Source organism: Polypterus senegalus, chromosome 9 (assembly GCF_016835505.1).
Source record: "Polypterus senegalus isolate Bchr_013 chromosome 9, ASM1683550v1, whole genome shotgun sequence".
Taxonomy (NCBI): domain Eukaryota; kingdom Metazoa; phylum Chordata; class Cladistia; order Polypteriformes; family Polypteridae; genus Polypterus; species Polypterus senegalus.
In genome coordinates this window covers 180,293,095-180,310,091 of record NC_053162.1, presented here as the reverse complement: position 1 = coordinate 180,310,091, position 16,997 = coordinate 180,293,095, and the positions used below count along the sequence as shown (strand labels likewise).

The 16,997-nt window shown below is 39.0% G+C and overlaps 1 protein-coding gene across 6 annotated transcripts in view; it reads right to left on the bottom strand.

Moving 5' to 3' along the window:
• Positions 1-16,772, bottom strand: part of LOC120536084 (pre-B-cell leukemia transcription factor 3) — a 291,992-nt gene extending 275,220 nt beyond the window's left edge. For 2 of the 6 annotated variants that reach the window (XM_039764447.1, XM_039764452.1), the window contains exons 1-3: positions 16,590-16,769; positions 15,301-16,037; positions 14,235-14,308 (exon numbers count right to left, since the gene is read on the bottom strand). In XM_039764447.1, the coding sequence (XP_039620381.1) occupies positions 14,235-14,308; positions 15,301-15,497 (271 nt within the window). In that variant the 5' untranslated portion in view covers positions 15,498-16,037; positions 16,590-16,769. Of the gene's footprint in view, positions 1-14,234; positions 14,309-14,493; positions 14,737-15,300; positions 16,369-16,589 lie in introns of those variants that run through there. The other 4 variants (XM_039764451.1, XM_039764449.1, XM_039764448.1 and 1 more) reach the window with 4 other exon arrangements.
• Between the last annotated feature and the right edge of the window lie 225 nt (positions 16,773-16,997).

Sequence of the window (16,997 nt, the reverse complement as noted above, 5' to 3'; positions counted from 1 at the left end):
GGCACACTCACTCACAACAGGCCAGTTTAGAATGGCTAATTAACCCTAACACACGTCTGTGGGATGTTGACAGCAAACCACAGGACAAAGAGAGAACACACAAAAAGAACTAAACTAGCAGGAAGAATGTGGAAACTCCACACAGACAGCGAAGAGGCCACGATGTGGAAACGGCCTTCTGAAGCAGTCGAGAAACTCTGCTTAGCTCTGTGCTGCTATTATATTATATTATATTATATTATATTATATTATATTATATTATATTATATTATATTATATTATATTATATTATATTCCCAAACCTGTTCAATCCAATTCAATGTTGCTGGGTAGGTTGCGGCAGAGCCAAACCTGAAAGCCCTGATCAGGCAAGTGACATCCCTTGACAGGCCACCAGTATAACGAATATTCCATGTCGGAAGAAAACCAAAGTACAGAATCCCAGAGAAAAACCCACAAACAAATAATCAAAATATGGAAACAGCACACATCTGGTGACTGGGCATGAGTTTAGAACCCTTGCTGGTAGATTCATGATGCACCAGTGCTAACCATTGGCCTTTCTTTATATTATAGTATATTAAAAATTCTAAATAAAATAGAACTATTTCCCATTCATTTGGTAAAGTGGTGTTTTCAATGGCCCTTCACAATATGTACAGCAGGTGTTAACAGGCATGTCTGTCTGAAGACTCCTTGCAGGAGTCTGAACGAGCACCTGTCCACCATTGCAGACATCTTGATCTCAGCCACATTTACTCCCTCGGTCTGTTTCTGTTTCATGTTTACTTCAGTGTGCCCCTTTCTTCAGGTTATAATCATGGAGAACAAAACAAAATCGCAGTGATTCCCCTTGATGAATTGTACTGCACACATTCATTATTTTTTAAATACTAAAGTTAGGGTTTTTTTCCTCAGTTTCAGACAATCTGCTTCTTTGCTTGATCAGTCAAAGGTCAGAAAAACAACAAGTCAATAGAATTCTAAGGGCGTCATTCCTCAAGTGACTGCTGCAGAATGATTTAGAAAAGGCAAGGTACTGCACTGTACATTCTTATTTACTCTGTAATAGTTTTCTTTAATCTCTTTCTATTGATTAAACCTTCAGATCAAAGAGCTGCCATGTTGAGGGACTTCTTTTTCTCTGGTCAGAAACAGCATATGGAACCAATTCTTCACCCAAGACCCTCTGCAGCAATTGCCAGCATTTAAAACAGCAGAGAAAGATACACGACGGAGAGGCCACCAAGCAAAGAGCCTGATGACCACCTTTAGAAGATGTGATCCCAAAAATCCATGGGGCAGGAGCACATCGTCATAAGAGAAAAGAGCCAGGATGGCATTTCAGTCACTTAGGAAAAATGGGAAATTTATGACGCCTGCAGAATGTCAAATAAACGGACTTGTGAGGCCGAAGGAAACAGCAGGAATCACGCAGAATTTAGGAAAAAAAATTCAAGAGTATCTACAAGTGTTAATTATATTATATTATATTATATTATATTATATTATATTATATTATATTATATTATATTATATTAATCAGATTTGGTTATTACCTTGAAAATGTGATGGCAAAAAAGGGTACAGCCTCCGAAAACAATTAGTCTGATTTAAGTGACACTGACATGCAATAAGTAAGTTCAAAAATATTATATTATATTATATTATATTATATTAAAGCCTTGTCCAGATTTCATTGTTGCATTTAGAAGACAGTACCAGAAAAAGGCTCTAGTCTCCAGGACACTGATACTGGATTAGGTCTCAGATTTACATTGCCCTGACATGCAATACGTAAGTTTAAAAATATATTATATTATATTATATTATATCATATTATATTATAAAATTTATCCAGATTTGGTCATTGCATTAAGAAGATTATGCCACAAAAAGCTCTGGTCTCCCTTGTAATTGGAACTGGATTAGGACTCTGGCTCACTCAACCTAGACATGCATTAAGCAAAGTCAAATATTATATTATATTATATTATATTATATTATATTATATTATATTATATTATATTATATTATATTATATTAAGGATTTAACCAGATTTGGTTATTGCCTTGATGGTGCCAAAAAAGGCTATGGCCTCCAATAACACTTAGACTGGATTAGGACTCCAATTTATGTGACCCTAATATGCATTAACTAAGTTCAAATATTATATTATATTATATTATATTATATTATATTATATTATATTATATTATATTATATTAAAGCCTTACCCAGAAGACAGTACCAGAAAAGGCTCTCGCATCCCAGGACACTGAGACTGGATTACATGGCCCCGACACGTAATACATAAGTTCAAAGTTCAAATATTATATTATATTATATTATATTATATTATATTATATTATATTATATTATATTATATTATATTATATTTAAACTGACTATTTAAAAGCAGATTCTGATCCAGAAGTGACTTGTTAAAGACAAAGGAACAAAATGTAACTTCTTAACTGGGATGTGATTTGCTTTCTGCAGATCCGCTCCTGAGCTCCTGAGCTCTCACAGGTTTAAGATTGAAAGTGAAGAGGGAGCTGCTCAGGTTAAGGAAAGTTAGCGAGAGCCTTAGGCGCCGGTGTCTGGCGATGGCCTGCAGAAACACGCCAAATCAAGCCACCTCCCCAAGTCTGGAGTAACTCGATGAAGTAAATGACTTTATTAGCCCCAGCGAAACTGCGGCTGAAATGAAGTCCTCATTAATAAGCGAGACTGTAAATCCCGTGCACACACACAGCGATGGTCTATGTTGTAAATGAGTTTTCTCTGATTGTCTGCAGCATTCATTCCTAATAATCAAGCAAATCAGTGTGCTGTACTGCAGGAAGGCATGGAAGCTGCACTGACTGTAGTAACAATATTTTTGGTATCATCACAGAGTCCCCCTGTTCGCATTTCTTAGTTTGATCATTTCTGCCGGTAAAGCCCCCGGTTTCTCCCCTCTCCTTATGGTAAACCTTCATTTTCTGACCCGTGTAGAGCGTTCATAGCTCCTTCAGTGAAGCAGCACACCAAATGTGAAGCAGTGCTGAGCTTTCCCCTCCATGCACGACGCCTCACACAGCAGAGCACAGCCCAGAAAATCCATGCAGCTCCTACGGTGCACGCAAACCTGATTATGAATCACCGCCACTGATAATCAAAAAGTAACTACTCTCTAGTTGCTATAACTGCAGGGCAAATGATCACACATGATATAGAATTAAATATAAATCCACACATTTCAATAGACGGCCTTTTAATCTCTTTCCAAGTGGAGTGCGAAGAGGCAGAAATCAAAATGCCATTGTGAATGATGGTCAATGACAGGAAATTGCTATATTACTTATTAATTAAAAGTCACTGCTGGGAAGAGAAAAAAAAAAAAGGTATGTGTAATATGTATATAGAAAAAGCAGCACAGTGTATATGAAACAATTCAACCTCTTCCTGCCTCACACTTCAAAAATGTTACCTCTAAAAGAGCCTTCAAACAGAAATAGGGAAAAATTCTAGCAGCTTCTTCAAACCTTTCAATCAATTCATTTAAATGCAAAACCAAGAGAAACTGAAAAAAACAAAAGCTCCTCCTGATGCTAAAACGCTCAATTTACTGACAGGCAAATGGCTTCATGCTGCCACTTAATCTCATTTCTTGCATAATGCCCTCTAATTAGCATATCAAAGTGAATTAATACTTCTAGGGCATTAGCAATGGGAAAATCTGCTCCAGGCTCACAATAGCAGTTAGGGGAGAGCCAAGAAATCCTCAAAAACCGTGCAAACCACTTTGCATTGCAAAACGTTTCCATCTATTTATTCCCTCTGAACACTTTTTTTTTTTTTTTTTTTAAGCCATGAGGGGTTTGCTCCTGTTCCGTTAAAATGTCACCCAAAAAAAAAAAAAGTTAAAATGGCAAAAGTTAAGGGAGGAAAAGGTTCAGCGTGTGAAAGCAAAACCAATAAAGGAAATTCAAATGGCATCTTATAAAATCTGTTTTGGAGGGTCTGGTTAGGTTAGGTGAGTCGAGTCACTGCAAGGGACCAAACTTGGGGTTTTTTTTTTTCCAACTTTTAATATTTCATCCTCTAAGATTTGTTTTGGAGGGTCCGATTAAGTGAAATGATGATGAGAATCAAGTCATTAGAATTGTGAAGGGACCAAACTGTTTTGTTTTCCCCTCTTTTAATATTTTATCCTCTAAAATCTGTTTTGGAGGGTCTGGTTAGGTTAGGTGAGTCACTACAAGGGACCAAACTGTTTTGTTTGTTTTTTCGGCAGCCCCAGATATTGAAATTTCATCCTCTAAAATCTGTGTTGGAGGGTCCGAGTAGGTGATACGAGGATGAGAATCGAGTCATTAGAATCTTGACGGGACCAAACTGTTTTGTTTTTCCCACTTTTAATATTTTATCCTCTAAAATCTGTTTTGGAGGGTCTGGTTAGGTTAGGTGAGTCACTACAAGGGACCAAACTGTTTTTTTTTTGAGGTTTTTTCGGATCCCCCCCCATACTAAAATTTCATCCTCAAATATCTGTGTTGGAGGGTCCAATTCGGTGATATGAAGATAAGAATTGAGTCATTAGAATTATGAAGGGACCAAACTATTTAGTTTTTTTAATGGCTCCCCCACCATATTATTTTTTCCCCCCACTTTTAATATTTCATCCTCTAAAATCTGCCTTGGAGGGGTCTGAGTAGGTGATACGTGAATAAGAATCAACTCATTAGTATCGTAAAATCACCAAACAGGTTTTTTTTTTTTTTGGTTCCCCCATATTAAAATTTCATCCTCTAAAATCTGTGTTGCAGGGTCCGATTAGGTGATATGAAGATAAGAATCGAGTCATTAGACTTATGAAGGGAACAAACTATTTTTTTTTTGGCTCTCCCCAATATTATTTTTTTTCCAACTTTTAATATTTCATCTTCTAAAATCTGTTTTGGAGGGTCCGAGCAGGTGATATGAAGATGAGAATCAAGACATTAGAATCATAAAGTGACCAAACAGGTTTTTTTTTTTTTTGGTTCCCCCCCATATTAAAATTTCATCCTCTAAAATCTGTCTTGGAGGGTCCGAGTAGGTGATACGAGGATGAGAATCAAGACATTAGAATCTTGACGGGACCAAAATGGGGGGGTTTCCCTTTTCATTCACCCACTTCAGCCTCTAAAATCCATTTTGGAGGATCTGAGTAGGTGATATGAAGATACAAATCAAGTCATTAGAATCATGATGGGACCAAACTGTTTTGTTTTCCCACTTTTAATATTTTATCCTCTAAAATCTGTTTTGCAGGGTCTGGTTAGGTTAGGTGAGTCACTACAAGGGACCAAACTATTTTGGTTTTTTTTTTTTTTTTTGGCTCTGCCCCATATTAAAATTTCATCCTCTAAAATCTGTGTTGGAGGGTCCGAGCAGGTGAAATGAAGATGAGAATGAAGTCATTAGAATTGTGAAGGGACCAAACTGTTTTGTTTTTCCCACTTTTAATATTTTATCCTCTAAAATCTGTTTTGGAGGGTCTGGTTAGGTTAGGTGAGTCACTACAAGGGACCAAACTGTTTTTTTAGGTTTTTTAGGATCCCCCCCATACTAAAATTTCATCCTCAAATATCTGTGTTGGAGGGTCCAATTAGGTGATATGAAGATAAGAATTGAGTCATTAGAATTATGAAGGGACCAAACTATTTAGTTTTTTTTTTGGCTCCCCCACAATATTATTTTTTCCCCCACTTTTAATATTTCATCCTTTAAAATCTGCCTTGGAGGGTCTGAGTAGGTGATACGTGAATAAGAATCAACTCATTAGAATCGTAAAATCACCAAACAGATTTTTTTTTTTTCTTTTGGTTTCCCCCATATTAAAATTTCATCCTCTAAAATCTGTGTTGGAGGGTCCAAGTAGGTGATATGAAGATAAGAATCGAGTCATTAGACTTATGAAGGGAACAAACAATTTTTTTTTGGCTCCCCCCCCCAATATTATTTTTTTCCCCCACTTTTAATATTTCATCTTCTAAAATCTGTTTTGGAGGGTCCGAGCAGGTGATATGAAGATGGGAATCAAGACATTAGAATCATAAAGTGACCAAACAGGTTTTTTTTGGTTCCCCCCATATTAAAATTTCATCCTCTAAAATCTGTGTTGGAGGGTCCGAGTAGGTGATATGAAGATAAGAATCGAGTCATTAGACTTATGAAGGGAACAAACTATTTAGTTTTTTTTTTTTGGCCCCCCCCCACCATATTATTATTTTTTTCCCCCACTTTTAATATTTCATCTTCTAAAATCTGTTTTGGAGGGTCCGAGCAGGTATTATGAAGATGAGAATCGAGTCATTAGAATCATGAAGGGACCAAACTGTTTTGTTTTTTGGCCCCCTATTAGAACTGCATCCTTTAAAATCCGTGTTGGAGGGTCCGGTTTGGTGAGTCACTACAAGGGCCCAAACCATTCCCCCCCCCCACTTTAAATATTTCATCCTCTAAAATCCTCTATGGAGGGTCCGAGTAGGTGATATGAAGATAAGAATCGAGTCATTAGACTTGTGAGGGGACCAAACTGTTTTGTTTTTTTTGCCCATCCCATATTAGAACTGCATCCTTTAAAATCCGTGTTGGAGGGTCCGGTTAGGTGAGTCACTACAAGGGACCAAACCATTTTTTTTCCACTTTTAATATTTCATCCTCTAAGATTCATATTGGAGGGTCCAAGTAGGTGATATGAAGATGGGAATCGAGTGTTAGAATTGTCAACTAACCAAACTGTTTTGTTTTTTTTTGCCCCCCATATTAAAATCTCATCCTCTAAAATCTGTTTCGGGGGGGTCCAATTAGGTGATATGAAGATCAGAAAGTGACAAAACTCTTTTTTTTTTTTTGGCTTTTTTGTTTTTCTATTCACTTTTGTGAATTAGTGACCTCATGACATGATTTGCGACTGTATGGCGAATGTTGAACACAACCTGACGCTGGTCCAGTCACCCCGCTGAAGTCAGGGAATTTGAGGCTTTGCCACCTTACGAGGAAGACGGTCAGCCACTTATAGCAAATGGGGTCATCGAGTCATGCAGAACTCCACAGAAGGCAAAGGGTCACCTACTGTATGCCCGAGCAGGTGGCAGGTACCTTTAAGGACAGGACTGTGACTTCTTGCTAATGCCACACACTCCGTTTCCAAAACCATCAAGGCCGCAGTTTTTACTTTTTTTGCTGACATATCACTTGAAACAGGTTTCTTTCCTCTCTGTTCTGTTTTTCCATTTTACAGCTTCAAGAATTCCCAAATCTTTCGTTTTTTTCTGTTTCGATTTGAATGCCGCGTGTGTGGAAGAGTCCCCAGTTCTCCATTACACTTCATAACGGGTGTCCGGTGCTTATGTGTATAAAAAGACAAGCGTGGCCCTCACTTCTCCACGTGAACAGACCGACGAGGCGACAGAAAACCAGAAACCCACCTGGACCCCCTCACCTGGGATAAGCGGCTCGAAATGGATGGATTTGGGACAGCTTTTTTTTTTTGTTCCCCCTTTATCTTGCACATTTATGACATTGTGAGAAAAAAGAAATCCAAATACGGGCTTATCACCTGGAAAAAGAGGATGTCCCGCCACGAGCCCAGTGAGAAAACAAACAGTGATGCGCTCTCACAGTCTCGGAGAGCAAACCTGCGGTGGCGCCGCCGTCGTACGACAGCCATAAAGAGGAGGAAAAAAAAAAAAAAAAAAGAGGAAGCGTTGAGCAGAGTTCGACATTAAAACAATGCAAAGAGAAACAAAGCGAAGAGAGATCCTCCGTTCAGACGGCAGTGTCCACACGGATTAAAGACATCTTGTTATCGTCTCTTAAAGCAAAGCACTCCAACATACTGTATCAAAGGGATTAGAAGACATTACATCTGCTCAGCTGGTTTCTAATTGTAAACAAGTCAATTTAAATAATTAGCATATGCTACTTTGATTCATGTGTATATTGAATTAGGAACTTAACAAAGATTATTCCAACGTGCGGGGCGCTAAACAAATATGTCAGCCTGTGCAAAGGGTGGCAGAGACTCTGTCTTGTGTGGATTACAAGTGGCGTTCACGGTCTACCCAGAAGTGACCACCAAAAACCCTTACAACCCCTCCACGCGACCTGACAACCTGGGGTGGGGGGCCCACCATCGACACCACCCGGCAAAACTGAAATGCAAAAAAGAAATCTCCATCGACGGGAGGAGGATTCGGCTGCTGCACTGCTGTCCTTTACGACACGACAAGAAGCTGCAGACCCTTCTCGGTATAGTAAGAGGTTTTAGATTCTTATTTAATAAATAATTCAATGGCATCCACATCAATGAGCTAAAGAAGTCAAAATGAGACAAAAAAATAATGCCAATGGTAAAACAAAATCCATGGGCACGGGGCACACACAGGCCTGAATGAGCACTCACACGGGACTTGGCAGAAATAGTGAAGCTTGAATAGAGGAAACGTCAACTGTGTAAAAATATATATGTAAAATAAACCTTAGATTAAGAGCATAGGCCAAAGAACGTAGAAACGTTCACTGTAATAGCTACATGTAAAAAGTAAGCCGGGCTGGTAAACATAAAGGCACATAATGGATAAGACGTTCAAAATACACAGAAATAACAACAATAAGGAGGTCTGACTTTATGAAATGTACGTACTGTACATAAAAACACACACCAGCTCACATTATATTACTTAGCAAATAACACCAAATAAAATAACCCTGAAGACGCTAAGTGAAGGCATTTCTAACACCTTGGCATGTAATGCTTCGAGTTTATGTGCCCGCTTAATTAAATCCATAATAGATGGAAATCTTCGCCTTATCAGCTTCTTTTCAGGTTAAGGAAGATAAGAGACATTTGAGTAAGTGTGACGTACGTGTTCAGGGCATTACACGGGATACAAGCATACATGTCGTCCACATGAGACGCCGGCCGTACCCACAATCGAGCGTTTAGCACTCAGTAACACCTCACTCGGGCCTACGGAGTCATAAAAAAAACCTCCAACTAGCCTGAATTCTCCCCTGCCGATGGCCTCCCGCAACCTACAAGTTCATTAACTTTTATGTGCTCGAGTCTCTCCTGTTTATAAGCTGCGCGTAGGCTGCAAATCTAGCAAACCGCTGCGTACACTCCTGGTAAGCAGCAGCAAATGAAAGCCATTTTAATGTTGTGGTCTAAGGCAGCCATACATCTTACGTGGTCTGGCAGGTGTCCGCTTCAGTTTTTTTTGGTGTGATGCTTAATAAGGAAGAGCAAAAACACAAATGTCTACAAAACAGGTCGAAATCAGGAGCTTCCACCAAGTGTTTTCCCCGCATAAAGTAAAACCCAAAAATATTGCAGATATACGGCGAATCTGAAGGTAATGGCAGGGCCATGTTGACTTCGAGTCACATAAACTATCAGCCTGAACAGATTCCTCGCTTTTATAAGCCACAGGAATGGCGTACAGGAGGTGTCCACCTGCATGTTGCATTCCACTGCACAAAGCAAAGGACCCCGCAACTGCATTACGTTACAGCATCTCATGGAGGGCCGGCTGTACTTGGGTCTGTCTGTCTGTCGGGATGATCAGCGTCACCTGCTCACAAAACGAGCCCTGGAGCTGACGGACACACAGCTAGACACGAACACATCACTGCGTACACACACACAAACACGTGCATACACACATGCACACACACAAACACACACACACACACACACATTGATATACCGTGTCTAGATAACTGTACAGTTTTATTCCATTCCCTTCCTACTCCTGCTGTGTCACTTTATATATAATACTGTGTATATATATGTATATATAAAATACTATATATTTTTATTTAAATATACTACACACTACTAAAATACATAAACACTATTATACAGTGTACAGTATATATCAATGTACACACACATATTTATGCATGTTTACATATTTTTATATTTACATATTCTTTTCAGTGTGTATTGATAACTAAGAAACTTTATTTAATTATAAAACTCCTGCTTTTTGCTTGCTCTCTCTCTTTATATATATAAATATATACAAATATATATATGTGTGTGTGTGTACAGTGTATATATATATATGTACACATATATAGTATACACACTAATATATATAAATGTATGTTCCTGTCATTGTTTTAATAACTGCAACTCTACTCAGTTTTCAATTCCCAGCTTTGTCATTTTATTTATATATATACAATAGTGTACACACTAAAATATATATAAAAATACAGTGCATGCACACACTAAAATATATGTACATACACTTATATATCCATATATAGATGCACACACACACACATATATGTATATATAAACATTCATTGAAATGTGTTTTGATAACTGCTCAACATCATTCAATTTTCAAACTCCTGCTCCATCACTATATATATATATATATATATATATATATATATATATATATATATATATATAATAGTGTACACATAATAATATCTATAAATATGTATATAGGTATATGTTCTTTTAATTTTTTTAAGAACTGCAACTTTAATTGATTTTCAGACTCCCACTTTATCACTATAATATATAATCTAAAATATTCATAAAATATGCACACTCCAATATATATGCACACACACATTTGTATATATAAATAGATGTACATATTTTTATATAAGTATATATACAGTTTTCTGAATTTGTTTTGTTAACTGCATAACCTTATTCAATTTTCAAACCTCTGCTTATCTTGTCACTATATCTACATAGCATGCACACTAAAATATATTGATAAATAAGTCCACATATATAAATTTACACACACACACACACACACACACACACACACACACACATATATATATATATATATATATATATATATATATATATATATATATATATATATATATATATAAATAAGTCCACACACATTTAAACGTATATATATTTATATTTATAAAATACATTATGCTGCTTTAATAACTTCGACTTTATTCAATTTTTAAACTTCTGGTTTGTCACTATATATACATATATATAATTCATATACATATATACTTATATACTGTCGTTCTTTTTAAAGCGAGCTTTCCCGTCAGTCCACAATTAAAACATTTTAAAGGCTGAAATCAGTTCCGTACGAACAACGCGCTGACCAACTGAGTATTTAAAGATAAAGGTGCCCGCGGTATCAGCACTCAGTTTGGTTAACTTCGCCATGAACCCCCCAGACACAAGACCGGACGGATGCCCCCTTTTTTTGCCCCCTTCTAACGGCTCAAGTCTTTAGAGCCCTTGTAACTGAAAGCTCAAAGAGGAGTATGAAGAACTGCAGAAGTTCTGCTCCGATCCGAGTTCACCTCCTCGATGCGACTTTTCACGTTTTAACTTTTTTGTTTTTAAACTCACCTGTGGAAGTGACATTGGCTTTGTTTCCCAAAAACACGTCGCATGTAAATGGTGGCCACGGAAACCGGCAAGTCCCTTTGGTCCTGTCCGGAGTCACGTAGAAAGGCCAACTTGTCAACAACTGTCAGTCTTGGCGCACTTCTTGCAGCACAAGTGCTGGTGGCTGCGGTCCTTGGTGCACGCGGTGACAGTCACAGTTAAATTGGGGCGCAGCCCGCAGTCTGGGAGCGCTTTTTGTGGTCCTTGCCGCTGTGTGAATTAGCATCACGGCGAGGGGGCTGCTTGATTAAACACACTGCGGGCTTCAATCAGACAACATCGTACATGTCGGAGTGCATCTTAATTCTCGGTGTCATGCAGCTTGACTCCCCGATCGGTGGGCCCCGAGCTCCAACACGCACCGCGCTCTTTCACCTTCCTCTGCTTGCTGGGAGTCTTGGAGGGAAGCGAAAAACACAGCAAGAGGACTTCGTGAGAAAGTCGACCTGCAGGCAGACCTCGGCAGAAAATGCCAGACCGCCGTCTTCAAGTCTTCTTTCCAGTGTAATATTTTTGTGGTGCTTATTTGACTTTTCACGTCGTCGGGGATATCTTTATAAAGTCGATCTTCAGTTATTTCAGAGGTAGAAGTTATTTTAAAGAAGGCTGCCTCGCCTTGTGTTATTTAAAAAATATATATATATCCCAAAGCCCAGTTTATGCCAAAACAACAAGATAATTGAATTCATTTTCTTTGCTTAATTAAAATGAATCAATAAAGAAAATGAATCATTTATGATTTTTTTTAATAGACATGAAATAAAGTCGCAGATCGCACATCAAGTTAAAATAAACCCGAGAAAAGCCGCACGCACATTTCACACAACCGCAGCTCCAAATGTCTTAGGAAGACCAAAGCAGGTTTGTACCTTGAATTACTGAACACTGCTTAACTAAAAACGGCGTCTTTTCAGCAAGAATTTACATATAAAAGTAGTAACTGCAAAATTAAACAATAATATATTGTTAAAGTAGGAGACTTCAGGGGGTGCAGGAGCAAAAAATGACTTGAAGGCACACTGGGATCTTTTTTTTTTTTAAGAAGAAGACGAAGACCCCATGAATTGTGTGTGTGACTGGAGGACGGGAGCGCGCTTTACATTTCTTTAATGGTACTTTACTGTTTTTTGTGTGGTTGCTGCTTGAACCACTGCTTGACAAAGAACCCTTTTTATTATTATTTTTAAGGACGGGGTTCATATTGGCCCTATGAACAACAGAGGCGTCTGTCATGCCTAAGAATAGTAACAGATCAAGAATAGCTGAACTTCGCCTGTATGTACAAGAATCATTTTTAAAACCACAAACCTTTTACTATTTCACTCCTCTGTTATCACCTCTTTATTAATGAAGCCTGTTCCAGATCTAAATAACTAAATTTAAAAAAAAGGTTCTGTTTGAAACCTTCCAGCGGTTTGGAACTAAAAACGGTGTCAGAGGACAAACCCTGGCAGCTTTATTTTGAAAAAGTGTTGTGCTAAATGACAATGTGAATAACTACACGAAGTTAACATCTTCGTCATTTTCAAAGAAAGTAGAATGCGGTCCAAATTGGATTATTAACATTAGTTATTAAAAATAATAATAAAAATAAAATGAAGAAACAGCAAGCAGCATTGGCTTTTTTTCCGGCGCTCTAACCTGTAAGGGTGTGCGCGCAGCCGCGTGGGAATGTCGCACTTTTGTCTTTTGTTACTTTAAGTGACAGAAATTCACGCGTGACACATTTTGACGCTTTCGCTTTTGTTCCCGTGATGTTCCCGTTTTTAATAGTATTATTGGTTTATTTTACACCGAAATGGCGTGGAGGACTTTATTTTAGAGGACTTTCGTTGCAACTGGAGAAGGTTTTTTTCTTTTTAATATTTGCAACCAGAACGCGTCTTTTACCTGTAGATAATTTTAGAAAACAGGGCTTCATCTGTCGCTAATGGCGCATTTATCTTTCGCCTAAATAAACACAGGCGGGCGGCGGCGCGCAGCTGTCCAATGGACCCGTCCGTGCAAAGCCGCTCCGCGGAGCGCCACCAAGTTTCCCCGGCGCCCGTGCCGCTTGCACTCCCGCTTTCGAGTCGCTGCGCATCCCCAGCCGAGTGGATAATAACAATGGCAAAATGTCGCACGTGCTGTTCGCTTCCTGACAGCCAACGCTTCGTAAAACGCGCAATACCTGTCACTTAAATCACAAGAAAAATGAACATTTTTAATTAAGGCAGCGGCTCACATTTCTGAGAGTAATTTAATGAATCCGTGATTTGCAAGACCTGTTATTGGGGTTTTATGTGAGCAGGATAACACACACACATATACACACACTATCACGGCGGCGATACAGCCCAAGATGAGGCAAAAAAAGGCAAAATAATATTAATAATGATAATAATAAAAAGAAAAGGAGCAGCTGTCAATTTCGAATCGCTCCCTAAAGGACACTGACGCACAAAGAAGCTGCGCTGGAGAGCTGATGCAAAGTCCCAGAATTACTGCCTGGGGGTGGCGTTTTACTCGGTGGATGATCTACGGTGCCGTTCATCTGCATTTTCATTTCACACCGTGATTATGAATTGTGAAATTCAGTTAAAATATTTAGATTTCGCTCATACGAGTTACTACAAAACAAAAAAAAAAAGAATAAGCTACACAGATCAAAGATGGCGGTACAATTACATTAATGTGAGCCACGAACTAACCATGTAGTGTTTTCCCCCCTTTTTTCCTTTTTCTTTTTGTTGTTTTTTTTACAGTTATTCGTTCACAGAACAGCGGAGCATTTACTGAGGTCATCCTTACCGGTTTTTTCTTTAATTTCACAAAGCACACTGAAGAGCGCCGGCTTCATTCTGTGACAGTTCAGTCCGTGTTTCCTGCAAAACAAAGAAAATATATATAATTCTTACACATGGATAAGAAATTGGAATATATCATTGATGCCTACTGTCTATCTAATAATAAAATATTATGCCAACTTTACGCAGTTTTTGGAAGGGGGTATATTTAAAAAAAAAATCAAGGGTCCGTTTTGCCAGAACATTTATGAAGAAGTTCTTACGCCTGCCGTTTTGTTCTATTAAACTTCAACGACTAAAACGTTCGCATCTGACAGCATTTCAAGTTTTCTGACTTGCTATTCAAAAGCCCTTTTGACAACTGCGCTGCCTTTCCTGAGAGATGTTCAAGCACCGACCATTAAATTACAGAACTTGAACTTGACAGCAACTTTGGGGTACTTGTGCCCACCGATGATATCCCAATACCATTTTGGCAAGCGCTGAATGAATTTAAACAAGTTGTCCCGTGTGTTGCGTGCTCTTTTTTTTTCTTAGCATTACACGACAATGACAACTCCAAAATAAGTGCGGACACCCCGGCGGTCAAATCGACAGAAAAAGGGGGCACATACTGTTTCCATGTAGGCCATGCCCCTCTGCAATTGTGGTTGCTGGGCACAACGGAAACGCTGTCCCGTTTTTTTTTTTTTCTGATTGTTCCGAAGTAAAAAGTTACAAATGAATAAACTGCAAGAGGTAGACGCGCAATCCCCTAACCGCTACTGAGCAGGTAAAAGGGTGACGAGGGGGCCGCAAGACTTTCAAAGTACCCGTGAAAGATGGGCTTGGGATGATGAATGCATTTTTTTTAACAAACTGGCAAAATCCCCATTTGTAAATGTGCGTGTAAAGTCCCTGTGTGCGTGCGCGTGGTTATCATTAAAGGTGAGCGTGCATGCAAGAGTCTATAGCTATCTGCCACAATTACTCAGAAACAAAATATTGGGAATCTTTTCAACCTGCAAGGTTAGTCATGCCATTCTGAATTACACTAATCATAAAATAAGAATGTTTTAAAAGAAACCAACTTTGCTTGCGCCTCATCCAGGCTTTGGTCTGTGATGGTCATGATCTGATGCAGGATGTCACCGATGTCCTGTTTCCTCCCGTCTCCGTCTGTCCCATCGTGTCCGTGGGGTGGAGGCAAAGCCATTCCTCCTTGTACCGAGTGACCAGCCAGGTTTACACCGGCAAGGGTCTGCATCATCCGGGTCTGCTCGTCCATACTCTGCCGCAACACAATCAATGTTCTAACACACCACACAAAAGCGAAGTGGTCCTGGAGAATCACATACAACAACAACAACAACCAAAAAAAAGGGTTTTGTGTGCGGCAACGCAAGAAAACGAAAACACACAAAAAAGGAGATGGAAACCAGTATTAGCAATCGCGTGCCCTGTAGTCAGATTCTTCGATTTTCCTTTTTTTTTCCTCCAGAATATCGGTGAAGGGATGGAGAAATAAATGTTCGCAACAGAGCAAGTTGAAGCTGAAGCTTTACTTAATTTCTCGCGCTTTCTTCTTCTGTAACAAGACGACACTCTTGTCTTTGATCCTGTCGAAAAATCGTCTTGCAGGTTTCACTTAATTTTAAATGGTTTTGCCGCCTTGGAATGGGAGTGCAATTTCTTTTTTTTCTTTGCTCCTCGCAGCTTTTTTTTAATATGTTTGTAATCTTCTAGCAATTCTTTTCTCTCCAGTGCAAATCTTCTTGTAAACTTGTCCAAATCCTCATTAAATCAGCAGGATGCGAGACCTGCAAAGCTAAAGGGAAATAAAATGTACAGTATCTACAAATTAGACATTGCACACAAAAAAACTAAAACAAAAAAAAAAAAACAATTTTTAAAAAAGCGTTTAAAACGGTAAAGTCAACAACAATCAAAAGTTTAGAGCTTCTTTAGGGAAAAGATGAGGAAAAAGGAATTGCAAAAAATTAATTGCGCGCTGTAAAGCAATGCGCAAAAATATCTGCCTACTGAAATTTATGAGCGTAACTCTCTGACTGTGTGTGTTTTATGTTGTTTGATGGCCGCGTTGGTGAGCGATTGACAGCGTGCCAATACCACTCACTCAATGCAGACGTGTCAGGCTGTGAAGGAGGAGAGAAAATAGAAAATAGAAATAAAAATGCACGCCCCGCCCAGTCAAGGAGGGGCCTCGTCTTACTTCTCACTGAAATACCTCAAATAAATTTAGCAGAGAGAGAGAGAGAGAGAGAGAGAGAGAGAGCGCTAGGCAAAAGACAATACATGTCCAGTCGTACTGTACCTGGGTGTATTGTAAAATGCGTTACATTGAAAAAGTCATATTTACATTTAATTGGAGGACGTCCACATGTACCGCGTGTTTCGTAATGTTTAATTCAAAACTGATAATGAATTGGTCCCGCAGCTGCTCCTCTCTTTTTGAAGACATGATGCACTCTCTCTACCAAGCTTTGCTCAAAATGGGCGGGCGAATATTGTCTGATAAAACTCCGCCCCATTCGGTGTAGCCAACCAATCAGATCTTAGGTAATTGTCGGATTGATGGTGCGATCTGGACCTGTCAGTGAAGCGTACTACGCCTCGTTCCCTCCCCTCAGAGCCAAGCCAGACTCTCTTGCAGGCGCGTCCCCGCCGTACAGCAACTTCTGATTGGGTGGTTGCCACGGGTGACAGCAGCCGAACACGAGCTGGCGGTTTTTTTTTTTGGCTCCACCTGCTTTATCCTGGAGTTGCT